This window comes from Myotis myotis, unplaced genomic scaffold (assembly GCF_014108235.1).
Source record: "Myotis myotis isolate mMyoMyo1 unplaced genomic scaffold, mMyoMyo1.p scaffold_m19_p_7, whole genome shotgun sequence".
NCBI lineage: Eukaryota > Metazoa > Chordata > Mammalia > Chiroptera > Vespertilionidae > Myotis > Myotis myotis.
In genome coordinates this window covers 6617807-6636010 of record NW_023416379.1, presented here as the reverse complement: position 1 = coordinate 6636010, position 18204 = coordinate 6617807, and the positions used below count along the sequence as shown (strand labels likewise).

The 18204-nt window shown below is 47.4% G+C and overlaps 1 protein-coding gene across 7 annotated transcripts in view; it reads left to right on the top strand.

Moving 5' to 3' along the window:
* Window positions 1-18204, top strand: part of TIAM2 (TIAM Rac1 associated GEF 2) — a 160626-nt gene that overhangs the window by 112272 nt on the left and 30150 nt on the right. For all 7 annotated transcript variants that reach the window (XR_004968698.1, XM_036316123.1, XM_036316124.1 and 4 more), the window contains 2 exons: window positions 119-382; window positions 14859-14962. Coding sequence is in view for 6 of the 7 variants with exons in the window: in XM_036316123.1 (XP_036172016.1) it covers window positions 119-382; window positions 14859-14962 (368 nt within the window). In the remaining variant the exon portion in view is untranslated. The remainder of the gene's footprint in view (window positions 1-118; window positions 383-14858; window positions 14963-18204) is intronic.

The following is an 18204-nucleotide window of genomic DNA, read 5'->3' as shown; positions in this document are numbered from 1 at the left end:
GCAACTGAACAACAGCCCCTGGAGCACACAGTCAGTGTTTGCAGCTTTCTTTCATCTTGAAATCTTTCCTCTGAGTAATCTCGCTCTCTCCTCTTCCCCTGTTTCCCCGTCCTCCCAGGGCTGAGGAAGGGCAACGAGATCATGACCTTGAATGGGGAAGCTGTGTCCGACCTTGACCTGAAGCAGATGGAGGCCCTGTTCTCTGAGAAGAGCGTGGGGCTCACGCTGATCGCTCGGCCGCCAGGCACCAAGGGAACCCTGTGCACTTCCTGGTCGGACAGTGACCTCTTCTCCAGGGACCAGAAGGGCCTGCTCCCCCCTCCTAACCAGTCCCAGCTTCTGGAGGAGTTCCTGGACAACTTTAAAAAGGACACGGCCAATGGTGAGCGTTGGCCTCTCCTCCGCTTAACCGCCGGTATCCACAGCTAAACTTTGTAGGCTGTTCCTTTTGCTGCAAACTTAGATGATTTAAGCTGTTCAAAAAGTGTTTTCTCATGGTATTAGGAAAAGAACACAAATGCCAACCAAGTAGATTTGGTCAAAATTCCATGCATATCAGTAATCATAACACTTGTCATGAAAATAGAATATAATTTTGCACAAAGCAGCATTCTTTAAAATTGCAGCATCGTTTAACAGTCACGCGTGACACTTAGCATTGTAATTGCTTTGTGATTGAGGCAGACAAAAGCCAACAGAAATACCAAGGTTGATTTTTCTATTCAGCTGAATCAAAGGCAAAACCATTTCGCGGTGATCTATTGGGTTCTTAGAAGAGTCGATGCAGTTCAGTTCTTTACCTCTTTTGTTAAGTACTACTTTCTCAGTAAACTGCACGCCTGTAATGGAGGCCATGAACGAAAAAGTTTGTTTAGGCCTAAAAGTGACACACTGTTTGCCAGTTTATTTTTCTAAAGGTAAAATTTCCATATGAGGCAATCGTGGGAAGGTTTGAACTTCTGAGCTTGTCCTCATGCAGGTCTCACACAGCGCAGTCAGCGAATGAGGGGCTGCAGCTGACCCTGCAGACCGTGGTTCCCGCTGTGCTCCCGGAGGGTCTGAGCGTCTTTATCCAGGAGGCACAGGATGTAATTTTTATACTTGATAACAACGATAGAGGATTTCCCATTGAAATCATTGCATGGTTACCAAAAATGAATGAAAACCACAAACGAGACGTTGTTAGGCTAGCATTGGTTATAAAGCAAGTTCATTAGGCCAGTTTTGGAATAAAAAAGTCAGATTGTGAGATTTGGGATTCAATGGGGGTATACAGTGCTTTCTGCTCCTCTCGAGGCTTCACTCCAATTTCAGTGCCAACTATGGGCATATAAAAGCAAGTGTCATAGACAGAAATTATGCCGGAACTCATTCATTGCTTGGCTCCGTGAGGGCCGTCCTTCAGCTTCCCTGGCTGCGTGATAGGCCCCGTGTCCCCCGTAGCACACACGCATGTCCCCTCTCTGGACTCATTATTCTTGAGGGATGCATTCCCTGCCTGTTATTTCTCTATGTGTTTTATCATCATAAAGATTCACTGCCATCATTGCACTTTGGTGCTTGCAGGAATGGGTTTCTATAGAGAGCAGCAAAACCAGTAAATTTACCCGTTTTTAAATAGTAAGGACCAAGTAAGTCCATTAAGCTTGTTGTTTCCCCCCCAAGGCAGCAGAATAAAGCAGGTAGGTAGGATGGCATGACGCATCCTCGGGAGCCATCTGATGTCCTCAACCTTGATGGCTTGCCTGAGGTGCGCGTGTCTGTGGGTGCACACGGCCTAGCTGCTCCGAGCGTGGCGGTGCTGGTCCACGCTGCTCTTGCCGCAGGTCCCCACGCAGCTGCAGTGCTGCACCCTCGCGGCCCTCCCTCCCTCCCCGGGCGGGGCTTCCCCGCAGCCTGGGCAGAGCCGCTGACCGCTCCTGGCCCCGGCCAGACTGGTGCTCCGTGGGGTGACTCATCCTCCCCAGAGCGCTCGCCGCCCCTCCTGCCCGGCGGAGACTGTCTGGCCCCTACTGGTCCGTGGCAATGGGCTTGGGCGGAAGCCAGGCAGCCACGGCGACTGCTTCCCCAGACCCTCCGCACACACGGATGGCTTGCTTTCTTTCTGAAGCAGTTGCATAGCTCCTGAAGGAAGTGAAATACGGCGAGTGAACATCTCAGAGGGAAGTCTGTGCATTTTGAATGTTAGGGGAAAGGGAAGTCAGGGGTAAGTAGATGGGAAAATGGAAGACAAACAGGGACATAAGGGCGAGTCTCTCATTTGTGCCTAATACCGCGATTACATGAGAGGCCTGTCGACACCAAGAGGGGGGGTGTGGTGACGAGCAGGCAGTCCGACCTGGGTTCGGGTCCTGGCTTGACCTTTCCAGGTTGTGAGAGTTTGGGGGCAGCCCTCAAGCAGAGAGGCCTGAGCGTGGGTGAGTGCACCCCAGCAGCCTGTCCCCTCCTGGGACAGTTCTTCAGGTGGCCCCTGGAACTGAGCCCCATTTGATGTTAAGCAGCGCGCGCTCGCACTGGTCTGAACCGGGGCCTTTTCTGAACACGTCTGTGCCAAGGCGGTGAGGATTAAATGAGATGACACGTGTCAGGTTTTCGGTAAAGCACAGCTGTTGCGCTTATGTGTTGCTCTTCTCTGAACCAGGAGTGATTTGCCCCAGACTTCCAATGCTGCCCTCCTGCGTGTGCTCGGGAGGCAGCCACTTGACTTGTTAGCTCACATCTTGTTCATCAGGACGCAGTCTCCCATCGGCATGTTGAGGGCACGGAGGAGCAAAGACCTTTCGGCAGTCACCGGCCTTGCTGTGATGCTCCCATGATGCTCTGTGAAGAGCGGAACAGACAAGAAATATATAGGGAATTGACGAGAGTTCAATATTAGGTTCCTTTGTTTCCTTGGACATGAATGGCCCTTTGATTCTCGTGGTCCAGGGTTTGAATTTCTGTCTTCGTGATCCACCGTAGAAAGAGAGGAAATGTCCATGGGCTGTCTTTGACTTGAGCGGAAATATCATCTGTAAAGACTTTTTATAGAGAGAATTAATTTTACCACTGGAATTCCCCCAAGAGCCCGGTGTTATTTTTAAGCCAACAAAGCCACCATTGAAGGGATTGGCCGCGCCAGCCCTGTTTATACTGGGTTCCTATTAATGATGTTTTTGTGATTTAAGTAGGAAAATCCCTTCTGTAATATATGCCATCGTTAGAAAAATTCCAACAGCTTTTAAGACTTTCATCGGGCATGCAGTTCCTGAACAAAGTCCTTATGTAAGCACTGAACTTGCTGTGGCATTAATGTATTTTCCATCTATCAACAGCTATTAATCCTGCATTGTTAAGGGCGGGGATTTATTTAACAGGAGACAAACTAGAAAAGGCCTCTATGTTCCTTCTGCCATTTAGACACCATCAACTCAGCAGATGCTTACCAGATGAGGAGATAATTGCAGCCTGGGGTTCTTTTTTTAATCCCTCACCCCACTTTGAATCACTCCCTTTCCAAATTGAGGTATGAGTAGTGTGGAGTCTCCAGCTACCAGAAGCCACTTAGATGCAAATTTGCTCTTTGGAATGAATTGCTGCTGCGAATGTATGTGTCCATTATACACCTTTGCACCAGGGGAAGAATTATAGAGCCGGCTCTGATGTGGCCAACCCCCTTATTTCCTGTTTATGAGAGCGAGGGCATTTTGCCGCCCATCGCCGGGTGTAGGATGACTAACAGCCCTGAGCTCAGAGAATGCGCTGCTTGAGCATAAAGCTGCTCTGACTGGGTCTGTCTGGCTGACACCCCAGAGGCCCAGATGTAAAAACATAATTAGAGTTCCTAAAGATGGCTGGTGTATTTAAAAATCTTTTAAAAAATCCGATTGGTATATACTAGTTTTACCAGAACACAGAGATCTTGGGCCTCAGAATTCTGAGTTTCTTATAGTTTTCACTCTCCTCCATGGACATGAGCATGTGGTCTTCTGTTAGCAGTGGAGGGAATGACGGTCCTTGGACCCCAATTCCCTTAGTAAAATTTAGCATTGTTGAGGCATTTGGTTTCCTTTTTCTCATTCTCATTCATTTATTTATTCACTTGATTAATTTAACAAAGCACACAATTGCATGTTGTTAAATGTTGCAGGCACATGAAGGTGAAGTAGATATCATTTTCTCGATGTTTATAGTGAGTGGGAACAGTGAAACGCTTGTAAATAATAATTCATGATTTGCAAACAATACTTTCCAATACAAAGAAGAAAAGATCCAGCTTGGAGGTAGCATTCCACTGATTTTCCTGTTGATTTAGAGCAACAGGGGCCAGCAGGGAGCTGTGAGAATCAGAGAGACGTTTCTGGAAGAAACAAGTCAGAGCCAGAGCATTTGACCTGAGCTGCAGGTGCACAGGGGATAGATCACGCAGAGTAGAGACGGGCAGCTTGCCGCTGTGGAAGGGGCACCAGTGGTTGCCAGTGAGGATGAGGCAGCGAAGGAGGTGAGGATGGGCCATGTGGACATGGAAGCAAAGCTTCCCAGGCAGAGGGCACTGTGACAAGTGCCCTGAGACAGAGACATAAGTGGCAAGTTTAAGGTTCAGCAAATGGTACAGGTACCTGGAGAGGAGACCCGAGAGGACCGGTGAGGGACGAGTAGGGAGGGCTTTAGAGGTGAAAAGTCTGACGTTTCCTCTGAGGACAAGCAGGACCCTCCCGTGCATTGAGCAGAGCAGTGGCAGGAGCTGACCAGTGTTTTGAACGCGTCACGGTTGAGAAGAGACTGCAGGAGGCCAGGGGTGGGACAGGCGTTTGCAGCGGGGATCCGGGCGAGAGGCGATGCTGGCTTTGCTCTCGGTGGAGGCAGCGCTTCAGGACTTGCTCAGAGGTCAGTGTGGGTATGAGGAGACCGGAGGCAAGGACGGCTCCCTGGTTTGGCTGAGTAACCGGAGGATGGAGTTGCCTTCTACAAGGGGAGGCTGTACGGGGGCAGCTCTGCGGGGGACCCGGAGTTCGTTCTGGAACACCGTGTTAAGCTCCTAGCTGTATAATGAATATTCCACCTGCTTCCAAAATGGTTTTAAAAAGGCTTATGCAAAAATCCATCAAAATTAACAACGTAAAGGGAAAGAGAGGGGATCTGAATGACAAATCGCCTATTCTAAAGATTTCCACTAAGCGTAAGGCCGAAACATGTTTGTTTATAGAAGAAATCAATCATGTTTAAAACACTAGTACAGCAAATCAATTGCTCTCATCTCAGACCTTTCAGTTATGATTTGTGGCATCTTATACATTTATTTCTGATCCCTCAGGGCTCAGCTCTGATTAGCCATTTATAAAGTGTCCATTCCCACATAAAGCCTTTGATCTGTTATCCCTTTTTTGCTTTTGGGCCATTAACGTCTTTCACATGTTATGGGAGAAGATGACAAAGTTCAAATGACCCAATTTTGTTACTTGTCAGTAGCTCTGGGCAAACGTACTAGTATTTGGAAAGAGACATTGGAAATTGCTAGTGAAATTATTTTGTGTCTTCCTCAAGGAGCCCTGACGGCTGCCCCTGGAGGGCGGGTGACACTGGACCATGTGGCACCGTTTACAGAATGCCCTTCCTTCTCAAGTCTCCCAGCGGGCTCCCTCCGGAACCTGGAATTCCCAGGGAAGCACTGGGAAGTGTCTAAACAGAAAGACATGCTATTCTCAACTTCTCTACACTCGCCTTTCCAATTCTGGTTATTGTGGATCTAATTCCGACTCATGTTTAGTTGACAAATTGGCACATCACGCTTCTGAGAAGTTTGGGCATCTTTGCATGGTGGTATTGGCAAAATTACGGTTATTTTATAAAAAAGACTGAGGAAGAAAAGGGGGCTGGCGATGTTGATAAGAGGCCTAGGTTTCATAAGCTTAATACCTGTGACCTGTAAATGCCTGGGGTCAGGTGCGCCCAGCCAGCTCCGTGAGAATGGTCACCGTGTGGATGGTCTCTGATCTTCAACAGGTCAACATGTGCTCACTGCGGAGGAGGAGGAGACGATTCAGAGGTGTCAGGGTGTTTAAAAGATGAGGTGCAAGTAGAAATTTTATAATTTGCTTAGATCTCTGGGAATAGAAGTCTTTTTTTTTTAATTAAATCTTTATTGTTCAGATTATTACATTTGTTCCTCTTTTTTCCCCCCATAACTCCCCTCCTCCCAGTTCCCACCCCACCCTCTGCCCTCACTCCCCACCCACTGTCCTCATCCATAGGTGCACGATTTTTGTCCAGTCTCTTCCCGCATCCCCCACACCCCTTTCCCCCACAAGAATAGTCAGTCCATTCCCTTTCTATGTCCCTGATTCTATTATAATCACCAGTTCATTCTGTTCATCAGATTATTTACTCACTTGATTCTTAGATTCACTTGTTGATAGATTCGTATTTGTTGTTCATAATTTGTATCTTTACCTTTTTCTTCTTCTTCCTCTTCTTAAAGGATACCTTTCAGCATTTCATATAATACTGGTTTGGTGGTGATGAACTCCTTTAGCTTTTCCTTATCTGTGAAGCTCTTTATCTGACCTTCAGTTCTGAATGATAGCTTTTCTGGATAAAGTAATCTTGGTTGTAGGTTCTTGGTATTCACCACTTTGAATATTTCTTGCCACTCCCTTCTGGCTTGCAAAGTTTCTGTTGAGAAATCAGCTGACAGTCGTATGGGTATTCCTTTGTAGGTAACTGAGTTTCTTTCTCTTGCTGCTTTTAAGATTCTCTCTTTGTCTTTTGCTCTTGGCATTTTAATTATGATGTGTCTTGGTGTGGTCCTCTTTGGATTCCTTTTGTTTGGGGTTCTCTGCGCTTCCTGGACTTGTAAGTCTATTTCTTTCACCAGGTAGGAGAAGTTTTCTGTCATTATTTCTTCAAATAGGTTTTCAATATCTTGCTCTCTCTCATCTTCTGGCACCCCTATAATTCGGATGTTGGTACGCTTGAAGCTGTCCCAGAGGTTCCTTACACTACCTTCGTATTTTCGGATTCTTTTTTCATTTTGCTTTTCCGGTTGGGTGTTTTTTGCTTCTTCGCATTTCAAATCTTTGACTTGATTCTTGCGCTCCTCTGGTCTGCTGTTGGGAGTCTGTATAATATTCTTTATTTCAGTCCGTGTATGCTTAATTTCTAGTTGGTTCTTTATCACAACATCGAGGGTCTCATTAGATTTCTTGAGGATCTCACTATATTTATCGACGGTCTCACCAGTCTTTTCGAAGGCCTTACTAAGTTTATTGGTGGCTTCTAGACAGTTCTTGAGAGACCTTAAAAGTGTGGTTTTGAACTCTATATCCAGCAGTTTGCTTTCCTCCATTTCTGTCATTTTTGTCCTGTTTCTTTGTCTCCGGTTTTTTTATGCTTTCTTGGTGCACCCCTTGTGGTCTTTGTGTGCAGTCTTGTTGTAGTTAAGCCTTGATTGTTGTAGGTAATACTGGGGGGGATTTGACCTCCAGGCCAACTGGCTGTGAGCATCTGGGAATAGAAGTCTTCACAGAACCTATAAACTCAATTTCCATATCTCTCTGTTAGGGCTGCATTCCAGAAGTAGGGCTGCCTGCATGTCACCTTGGGGTGATCTTGAGTTCTTCCTCTTTTGAACTCAAAACCTTTTGTTTGTGTACCGGATACAGAAGCTAGGACTCAGTGCCTGGGAGTATCACTCTGTGTGTTTGTCATAATTGATCTACTAGGTTGAAAACCCCTTGAAAAGCAGGGACTTGAAGAATACAAAGGTGCATAAGACACAGCAGCTGACACAGCTCTTGGCGAATTGCAGGCAAGTCACTCAAATACCAACTGAATGGAGGGAAGGTTGTTAGGCGTCTCTTAACTGGATGTTAAGGGGATGTTCCTGAAAGGGGGCTGGGGGCGCGGGGGGTTAAAAGAATCCTTGGAGCTTCCCAGATCCCTTCTTTATAACTCTGGCCGCAAGGGAATTGTGCTGGGACTTGCACGCCTGTGGGGACGCTGGGTGGCCCCTGACACTGCTGGGCTGAAACCATAGACCCAGCCCCAGCGTCTGGCTGTGTCCTGGGAGAACACGGAGCCCAGTTCACATCCCTCATCCGTGCTGCTCTGCAGCCTTCATGGCTGATCAGTGCCCATGGCACGGGGTATTGTGGCCGGCAAACCCAAACGACAGCTAAAAAAGAGCAGTAATTTCTGCATCACCAGCGTAGGGCAGCGCTGATGTGAGATGGGTGTTGAGTTCTGTTTGCTGCGTTGTGACATAATGAACGTCTGTGGATCTGGAGGAAGGCGACCTGGATTCCGGGCCTCATGCTTGACCTTGAACAAGTTCCTCGAACTTCTTTTTCCTTAACTCTTAAAATGAAGGATTGGGCAAGACAGTTAAGCATTTTTCCTTTCTCTCAAGTTTAGTTATTTAATATGATTAAAGCAACAATTTGATGACTATAGGGATGTGTATTTCTTACAATAGTCTGTGAAGGGAAACAGCAATGGAGGGAGCTTTCTGTTTTGTGACAAATCTCCTGGCCCCTTTAAATAGAACCAGGTCTTGACTGCCCTGCAGAGAGTTAGTTAAGGCTTCGTAATAATAGCAGGCTGTGTCAAACCTAAAGATCACAGCGAGCCTTAAAACCACGAATTACCCCTACACCACCCTGGCAGGCCGGAGGTGTTATTATCATTTGACTTTCACAGCTGGGTAAACCAAGGCATGTGGACAGGTCATGGTGACTTTCACAGCTGGGTAAACCAAGGCACGTGAAGTTGCTCGTCACTTGGACAAGGTCGTGGTGATTGTAGAGAGGGCGAGAACTGTTGTCTTCTTGATTTTCCCTTTGCGTAGGGGAACATGTCTGCATTTTAACCACTTTATTTTTTTTTTCTTTTAAAAAGTTCAGTATTAACACACTGAGAGTAAAATCCAATGATGATGTTCTCTGCAGTGAAACAGATTCAGGCGTAACTAGATGGATGAAGGCCCAGTCTTATCCGGGTTCCCATCGAGGGCTGGGGCGCAAGCAGAAACCGCGGCCTCGTGATCAAGTGGAGTTTTCTCCGTTCAGGGAAAGGTCGGAGTTTAGTAGTAGTTTCACTATCTTTGTTCAAGTGCCTTTTTAATATCATTCACACAGACTTTCATTAACCTTAAGGTCACGTGACCATATATTGTGTGTCACTTGGTCCTTTGGAATCCACTGGTGGTAGAGTTTCACTGTAACTCTCATTTCTCTCCTGTAAAATCTACATTAACATTCTTATCTTTAAAAAACACCTGAGGATAATTCACATGCCGTTACATTCATTAAAGTGTACAATTCAGTGGGTTTTAGTATATTCACAAAGGTGCGACACCATCGCCGCTCTCTAATTGCAGAACATTTCATCACCTCAGTACTCATCAGCGGTCACCCCGAGTCCCCCCAGCCCCCGGGCTCTGACAGCCGCTACTCTCCTGTCTGTTCCTGTGGATGCACCTAATCTGGATATTTCATATGTGGATAGGGAACCACACCATATAGTCTTTTGCGTCTGGCTTCTTTTTTTCTGTTAAGTATATATATTATATATCTAATATATATATTATTGATTTCAGAGAGGAAGGGAGAGTGGAGGGAGAGCGAAACATCCATGATGAGAGAATCATTGATTGGCTGCCTACTGGGGATCCAGTTTGCAACCCAGGCATGTGCCCTGACCCGGAATCGAACCAGTGACCGTCTGGTTCATGGGTTGACACTCGGCCACTGAGCTACACCGGCCGGGATGGCTTCTTTCATTTAGCTTAATGTTTTCTGGGTTCATCAGTGTGGTAGCATGAGCCAGTACCTCATTCCTCCTCATGGCTGAATATTCTATTTGACCTTTTAAAATCCCACAGGACAATGGCACTTCCTGAAAGGGGGTGTTACTCAAGTTTTCTTTCTCCTACGGCATAGAAATCTCGTGTACTTTTTTTTTAGGTCTTTTCTAGGCTTGAATAGAACTCCAACTCCAAGAAGTTTGTAAGGGTTTGGAACTTAAACTTGACTTGATTAACGTTCTTTATGTGTCTGAAATATCGTGGTGTCTGTCACGTGCCCCTGATTGTAATTAAGTGTGGCGTCTGGGGGGTCCTCCCAGCTGTGGCGGGAATCAGCTCTGGCAGAATCGAAACTTTGGCTGGAGATCCCTTTTACCATTGACCTTGTAGGTTTCATCAAGACCCCGATGACACCCTCTTTCTGTGGGCTAAGCGCGTGCCTCTGTCACAGGCATAGCCCGGCCAGACAAGGAGAATGGGGGCTCAGCCATCTCCCTGTTCCCCACTTCTGAGAAGGCCTCTTCCTCCCCGAGGTGGCAGTTAACTTGGAGGTGGCCTGCAGCATGTTCCGACCCTGAATTTGCCTGCCATATTCCTGTGCCTCTGCGTATCCTTGCAGACTCTGAGGGTGTTTAGCGCAAGATAATTGAATCAAATCGTGGCAGCCTGCTATTAAGAAACATTTACTATGGTATTTACTTCTCTCTATTCATCATCAGAGATACTGCCTTGTCAAGAACATCACCGATTGGCTGTGACCGCAGGTTCAGTGGACATGGGAGATTTATGAAATTTACATTTTCCTGGCATGGTATTTATCCTATGATGGAATTTAGTTCTCTGCAAGCTTTGACAATGACATTCAAGCTGCCGCCTTGAATTTCTTTGACACAAGAGTAATGTAACAATAAGGAAATGTCGATCCCAGTTTTCTTCAGAAATGTAGGTTAACGTTTATGTCAGTAGCACCTAATAATTAGGGTGGTCTCTTTGTGAATGGGATAGTTTTGGAATTGACTAGCTTTCGCATGTAGTCAACTCCAAGTTATTTTTTTTCCTCTTGCCCAATAGTCCATCTGTTTCTATTATTTTCTTTAATTGGTTGTATTTTCATTTTGTCTCGCTGACTGGTGAAGAGTAGTATTTGCCTGGATGACAGAGCACAGCAAGTGTGATTAATGAAAACCTCACAAACCACTGCGTGTTTTTTAAGTAAAAGCATGAGAAAAATCCAGGGCAATCTGAGTTAATTAAAACTAATTATTGTTATACAAAGTTTGCAAATTTTAATTTAAAAGTCGGGCCATTTTAAGCTCTTCTGTGAAAATGAATTCATTGCTCAGTGTGCTCTTGGGGCCATGATAAACTGCCTTGTGAGGATTTTATAATAGTGGGTGAAGCTTGGAGAATGGAAAAAATCACCATTTTGCACCTACAAAATGCTGAATCCTTACACTGGCGACTTCGATTTATCCAAATCACAATTGTTGAAATTATTCTTCATTCATTTTTCTTTTTGTGTTGCTATTATTGCTTTTAGTGAAGGTGTGCATGGAGGGGGATTATATTAAGATGAATTCTACTTCAGGACAATAGAGTATTATCAAAGAGGGGGCTTTGGATCCCACTGGGAATGACCGTGCTGCGTGCACGCTCTGAAGCACAAAAAGCATCGCTTAAACGTCATCTCCATCCTCGCTGCCGTCTTTTTACTTCAAAGGAATCCTCAGTCCCAAGCTGACGCAGTTTCCCTGACGCTCTGACTACCATCATTGATTCCCCACAAAGAGTCTTATTGGACCGCAGCGGGGAAAACAGATGTTCTTTCGGCTTCTTGTTTTGGGTCTTCTTGAGATTTCAGCTTCGTTCCTCCTATCGTTGCTGTCTGTGCGTCCCCAGGAGCCATTCTGGGACGTTACTAGGGGTTCCCAACCTTCTTTTCAGGGGACCAGCTGCCTGTGCTTCTCAGGTCGGCTCCCTCCTTGTGACCAAGCTGCCTGGTGTCCTCCCAGCAGCCACCTGGGTGGTGTCTGGGGCCTGGGAAGAGCTTGCTTCTCCCTGGCTACCTGGTGTGTAGGCAGAGGCAGCCAAAGAGACTGGGATCGAAGGGTCGCATCAGCAGGAGGAGGCAAACAGTGGCACTGCCTGCGGAGTGGAGTGAGGGCCCAGGAGTGAGCAGCAGGCAGGAGGCCAGCAGACACCTCCATGGCCGAGCCCTCTCCCAGGCCCTCCATCCAGTGCCCCCCTGTCCCAAAGACTTCCCCCTTGTGCACATCCCAGTGGCCCCTCCAGCTGGTGCTCCCGTGCCCATGCCATGGGGTGTGGTGGGAGGGGTGAGTGGCAGAGCCCCCCACTCCCGTGTGCTCACGGGGCGAGGCTGGCTTTGGAAGAGATGGAGATGTAAACTTTGAATTCACATTATGCGCGGTGTGGGCGAGGCAACCTTAGCGGCAGCATTTCTCGGTGTTTCTGTTTTTAAGTTGAAACCCAGGATGTTACTTGAACACAGGTTTTGCCCTTTAATTGTAAAGGAATTGGGGTTGCAGGCTGCCTGGCCGCGAGGGACACGCGTGGGCGCTGTAGTGGCAAAGAGCAGGAAGGCGCTGCATTGTGAGGCGTCTCATACCCGAAGCCTCCTGTTTCCCGGGGCGCTGCAGGGTGAGTAGGAGTGCGGGAGACAGCCACCCTCCCGGGCAGCCACCTGGCGTGTCGTCATTCTCCAAAATGTGGTTTTTGGTTAAAGGAGAAAGATGTCAGCGCCTGGTTTCACCTGGCCTTGGGGGGGGGGGGGGGGGGGCGGGGTGCTCAGTACCCTCTGAGGAGGGAATAAGTAATTGAACGAGTTGGTCCACATGGAGGCACCGAGCTGCTGAGCAGAAGCTCTTGCTGAACCCCAAATTGTTCACTTCCCCAGGAATAAGATGAGAAAGACAAAAAAGGGCGTATTTTCTGGATAGAAATAGATGCCTTGACTTGATTTTACAGTTTTTTTCATTATTTACAATCAGGCTGGCTGCAGACTCCCAGAGCCAGCCTGGAGCGTGACCTTGGGGCGGGTGGGAAGCACGTGCTTATTGTGACCTGCGGATCAAGCGCCCTAACCGGTGTCCTGGGGAACCCGCGCTCCAGAGGCTCCCCCAGGGGAAGCCGGTGTTTGGCTGGGAGGGAGGCTGTTTCCCCGCCGGCCCAGCTGGCGCCTGGATGTGGGTGGAGCGGAGTGGGGGCTGCACACAGGACAGGAGGTCGTGCCTGTCTAAAGCAGCTTGCCACATGAGCATTCCACGGTTACCGGCCCCCCGATTCTTAAAGACACTTGCTGTTCTCCCAGAACTTACTTTGTTCTCATTTCTCCCCTGGAAAGTGCTGAGGACACATCCTCCTCGAGGGGTAGAGGTCCCGGTGAACTAGGAGGCTCCGGGAGCTGGGACCCACAGCCCTGGGCACCTCAGGCTCAGCTTCTTGGCCTCGGTCATTGCTGGCGGGCTGGGAAAGGAGTCGGTCACCACGGAGACGGGTTATGCCCAGATGCCCTCAGCCTCCGTGGCAGTGGGTGGTGGAACCACCTCGCGCTGCCGCCTCCTCTTGGGTCCCAGAGCCTCCAGCCTCACGGGGAGGTGGTTCCCGTGATGCATCCTGTCAAGCTGAGCCTCAGAGAGGGCCCACGGGGGAGCCCCAGTGTTTCCCAGTGAAGCCCTTCTTCCTGGCTGGGCCGGGTTTTGACAGGAAGGGCATCAGATGTCTGTTACCTGGTAAACATCCTGCCTTTGTCAGAGGTAAAAAGGGGGTTTTCAGCACTTAGGTTCCAAAGACTCAGAATTCACAGGGCACCTGCTTTCTACATCACCATGTTATTTCCCAGCATCATCCGGTTTGTGCAGGCTCCCAGCTCCTGCCCGAGGCACTGGTGAGGCCTTCAGGTCTCCGTGGTCTTTGGCCACCTCCTAGCACACACCTGACATGTGGCAGGTGCTGTGGAAATCCCCACACGTCAGTGCACCCGTGTGCGGCCTGCGTCCCGCACTGGGTATTGGACATGCTGGAGCGTTTCGCCCGCAAGGCGCAGGCAGCAGCACGGCAGGTTCGATTCTGCCACACTTGGTCCTGTGCTCGGCGTGTGTGGACCGTCTCTCTACCCGTGAGTTCCATCAACCTCCTCGGGCTCCCACAGCTTCTGAAGTTCTCCCACGGGCCATGGTCCCTGCCCTCGCCAGGCTGAAGAGTTGGCCAATGTCTGTCCCTGGCTTTTCAGCCTCGATCAACTCAGACAGGCCTGATCACTTCCTGTTGTGGCCGACTGCGATCCAAAACCACCTTGCTTCACCTACTTGAGGGGACAGTCTCCCAAATACCAGAGTTAGAATGGAAATCTGTGTTATATTCTGATAGAGCCATGCCTTTCCGTCTGTCTTGAATGTGTCATTTTGAGAACCACTGGGGAGAACTGTTGAGGTGGCATGTATGTAATGGTAGAGTTGTAGGTTGGAAAAACACATGCTCTCTACTTAACCTTTTATGCTATGTCGTAATCCTTCCCCTGGAAGTTAACAAAGCTTCCTCTTCCTCTTGGGACTTTCAATTTAGGATGAAATTGTGTTGATGCCAGAAAAAGAAGAATTATACTTGCAAATGAGCACGTTGTGGGTTGTAATAAGAATCTATGATATTGCATCCTTGGTGTTCCAAGACATCCCTGGTGATTTGCCCTCAGCCAAAAATAGGCAAGTGCCAACAGTGGCCACTGCTTTTGATTTTTGGTCCAAATAAATTACGTAGGATCAGAGTTCAGTGAAGTACAGTTTGCACAAATGATGAGAGTGACAAGGTGATTAAGCCATAGTTTGGATTGGTCATTGATCTCCTTTGACCAAAACAGACAAATGTTGCTTCTTCAGTTAGTGCTGTTGCAGACCGGCTATGTGTGAATTGTAACTTCAGCGTCATAAGGAGCGCTGTGGTCTGCCTTCTAGGTTGTTAGTTGTTTTTTCTTTCCTTCTTTCGCTATCTGAGCCTTTAGGCCAGTCATGGCTATTCCGTGCGGGTGGCCAAACTCACAGATGTGTTTGTCACTTTCCGACAGATTTCAGCAATGTCCCCGACATCACCACTGGCCTGAAGAGGAGTCAGACAGATGGCACACTGGACCAGGCTTCCCACAGGGAGAAGATGGAACAGACGTTCAGGGTAAGATGCTGTCCCAAATCTCACACAAGGACCCCGAGGTGGGAAAAAGAAGATGGAGTTACCCCACCCTTAGGTCAGCAGTTGTTACAAACATTCTCCTTAAAGAAGATAGTTCCCATATATATTTGAAATGAAGTACTGACAGGAAGCATCGCCTGCAGCCAGACCTACCTTCAAGCTTCTGGGAGGGTCCCACAGAGCCCCAGCATGGCCATCGCCACATGAGGGCAGTTTTGACAGGAAACATAAGCTTGGGTGTTCTGAAAGTCATGTTAAATTACTATTCTTTCCTACCTTTTGTTTTCGGGGGGCAGGGGGCAGCATGGGCAGCAAAGATCAATTATATGTTGTCATTTTGTTGTGGTAAAATATATGACGTAAAATGAACCACGTCTAGTATGGTCAGCGGTGAACCTGAGGGTGGGCGGTAAAGGATTAAAGAAAACAGACAAGAGAATATAGCTGGGGCCAGGTGGGACACTGTTCTCAGATGGAGAGACAGGGACACAGCCTGCAAACTGAGTCTTTATTTTATAGTCCGATCCCACGAGGCAAAGCAAGGGTGTGGTCAAGATGTTTACAATGTTCTCGAGAGTTTCGAATCTACTTAATTACAGGCACTTGAGAACTCTATCAAGCTTTGTTTTGACAGCACTTGCTGCACCTCCCGCAGCCCGTATCACTCAGCCACCTGGGACCACAGGCTCGGACCATAAGCTCAAGCTTACAACCATAACCTTTGGCTATAATTGTACTGGGAGGGCTCTGCCCTCCAAGCTGGGACCTGCACGTGGCTTTGCCGCTAGAGGACCATGCCCTCTTACTAGTCTGAGGCTTGAACCTGTCCAAACGCGGTAGCCGCTCTCCACAGTAAAATTTGCCATCTTAACAATTTGTAAAGTGTTCACTACAGTGGTGTTAGTAAATTCACAATATTGTGCAAGTGTTACCATTTCCATAACTTGTTCATCATGACAAACAAACTTTTTACCCATTAGACAATGCCTCCGCATTCAACCCAGCCCCCCAGCCCCTGGGAACCTCTGTATCCTTTCTGTCCCATTTGCAAATTCTAGGTGCCTCGTTTTTGAGTAATCATATGATATTTGTCCTTTTGTTTCGGGATTATTTCCCTTAGCATAATGCTTTCAAGGTTCATCCATGTTGTAGTGTCAGAACTTCCCTCCTTTTTATGGCTGAATAATATTCCATTGTGTGACTATACCGCATTTGTTCATCCATTCACCTGTTGGTGGGCATCTGGGTTGTTTCCACCATTTGGCTATTGTGAGTAATGCTTTGATGAACATTGGCATACAAATATCTGTTTGAATTTGTGTATTCAGTTCTTCTGGGTATGCTTCTAGGAGCGGAATTGCAGGTCATATGGTAATTCCATCTTCAGCCTTTTCAGGATTAGCCCCACAGTTTTCCCCAGTGCCACACTATTTTCCATTCCCACCAGCAAAGTCCCAGCATCCAGGTTCTCTGCACCCACACTTGTTAGAGTCCATGTTTTTCCTACATTTTTTAACTGTTCTTAGCTTTCCTTTCAGAAATGGTCTGACACGGTCACTTTTAATGCACAGTCTAGTTTTAACTGAATTTGAAATTATACCTGCATTTACATTCCTTTTGTCTTAAATGCAAAATAAGAATGGAGGGAATATAAGCAATGGCCGCTATTTAAATAAAACTTCTAGTAGGACCACAACCCTGATGGGTTTAGACTAGCACTATCAGGAGCCCGCCCCTGGGTGAGTGGCCATGTGGCACACTCTGGTGACTGGTGACAGTCACTGTAAGAAGGTGGGCCAGGTTAGAGCCTGGCAGCCTCTCCTCTGACCAGCCAGTCCCTTTCTTTTCACCTGTACGCATCCCCCATTTCCCTGTCCACCTCCAAACCCCCCTTCTCTTCCCAATTCCTCATACAAAGCAAATACTCAGCTGCCTTCCCTGGTCTGGTCATACCCCCAGGACGCAGTCTCTCTTGCTAAGCTGAAGTCATCAGCATTTTTAGTCTTACTACTCTGTTCTATCTTTGGTGAGTTACTTACTTTTGGAAATCCAGTATTGTAGCTTGTCTTCATCTCTTTTCTGTTTTGAGATAATAGACACTAGAGTAGGGGTGGGCAAACTTTTTGACTCGAGGGCCACAATGGGTTCTTAAACTGGACTGGAGGGCCGGAACAAAAGCATGGATGGAGTGTTTGTGTGAACTACTATAAATTCAAAGTAAACATCATTACATAAAAGGGTACGGTCTTTTTTTTTTTAGTTTTATTCATTTCAAACAGACCGGATCTGGCCCGCGGGCCGTAGTTTGCCCACGGCTGCACTAGAGCATCAAACAAACGTGTTTTGATTGCTTTGTCTTAAATATTTTATAAAAAGCAAATACTTCTGAAACACTCAGAAGCTGGTCTGTCTCTTTAAGGTCAGTGTGCCTGTGGGCCCGCCCAATGGGGCAACCTGGGGAAATCACATAACACTGTAGGGACAATGACCTCCTCTCTGTTTTAATTGGTGCAAGTTATGTGAAATTCTCTCCAGATTTTATTTGAAGAGTCAATAAAATAAATATGCCAATTACCATGTTAAGGCCGTTTCCAGCTCTTCTTCACAATATCTATCATAACAAAACAAAACTGTTACAAAATGAACATTGGAGCATCCCTTAGAAATTGAGGAGTGAAAGCTGCGGTTGAGCTGGAAACCGGGGCGATCTGAGCTTTAATTTTCATTGTTAAAATGGCTCAAGGAGGGAGCAAGTAAAACCAAAGAACATCCTGAAAAACAGTGAGAGAGAATGTTAGCATGTTAGGCTTTCACTGTCAAATCCCTCTCACGTCTAGAGGAGTTACCTCACCTTTTTCAAATTTGAAGATACCTGTCAGTCTAAGCCAGTGCATTTCAGTGCGTTAGACAAATCCTAGTGACATGCCAGGCAGCCATGTCACTTAGGAAAAAAGGAAAAAAGAGTGAGTGGTCATCCTAAGTAGCAAGTGTGATGGATAATAGGGAAAAGACCATTTTGAATTGAATTGAATTCTCTGATATTATTATTAGCATGCTGTAATGTCAGGTTATATCTGAAAGCAGTCCTTTTCTGTTTCCCAAATGGTGATTTGGGAGCTTTGTCTTGCGTGCCCGGTGTGTGCCGGGCGTGGGTCTTTCTGGGTCGCCCCGGCGCTGCCTGGTGATGGTCTCACGATGCCCACAGGAGGTGGTCACCCCGCAGG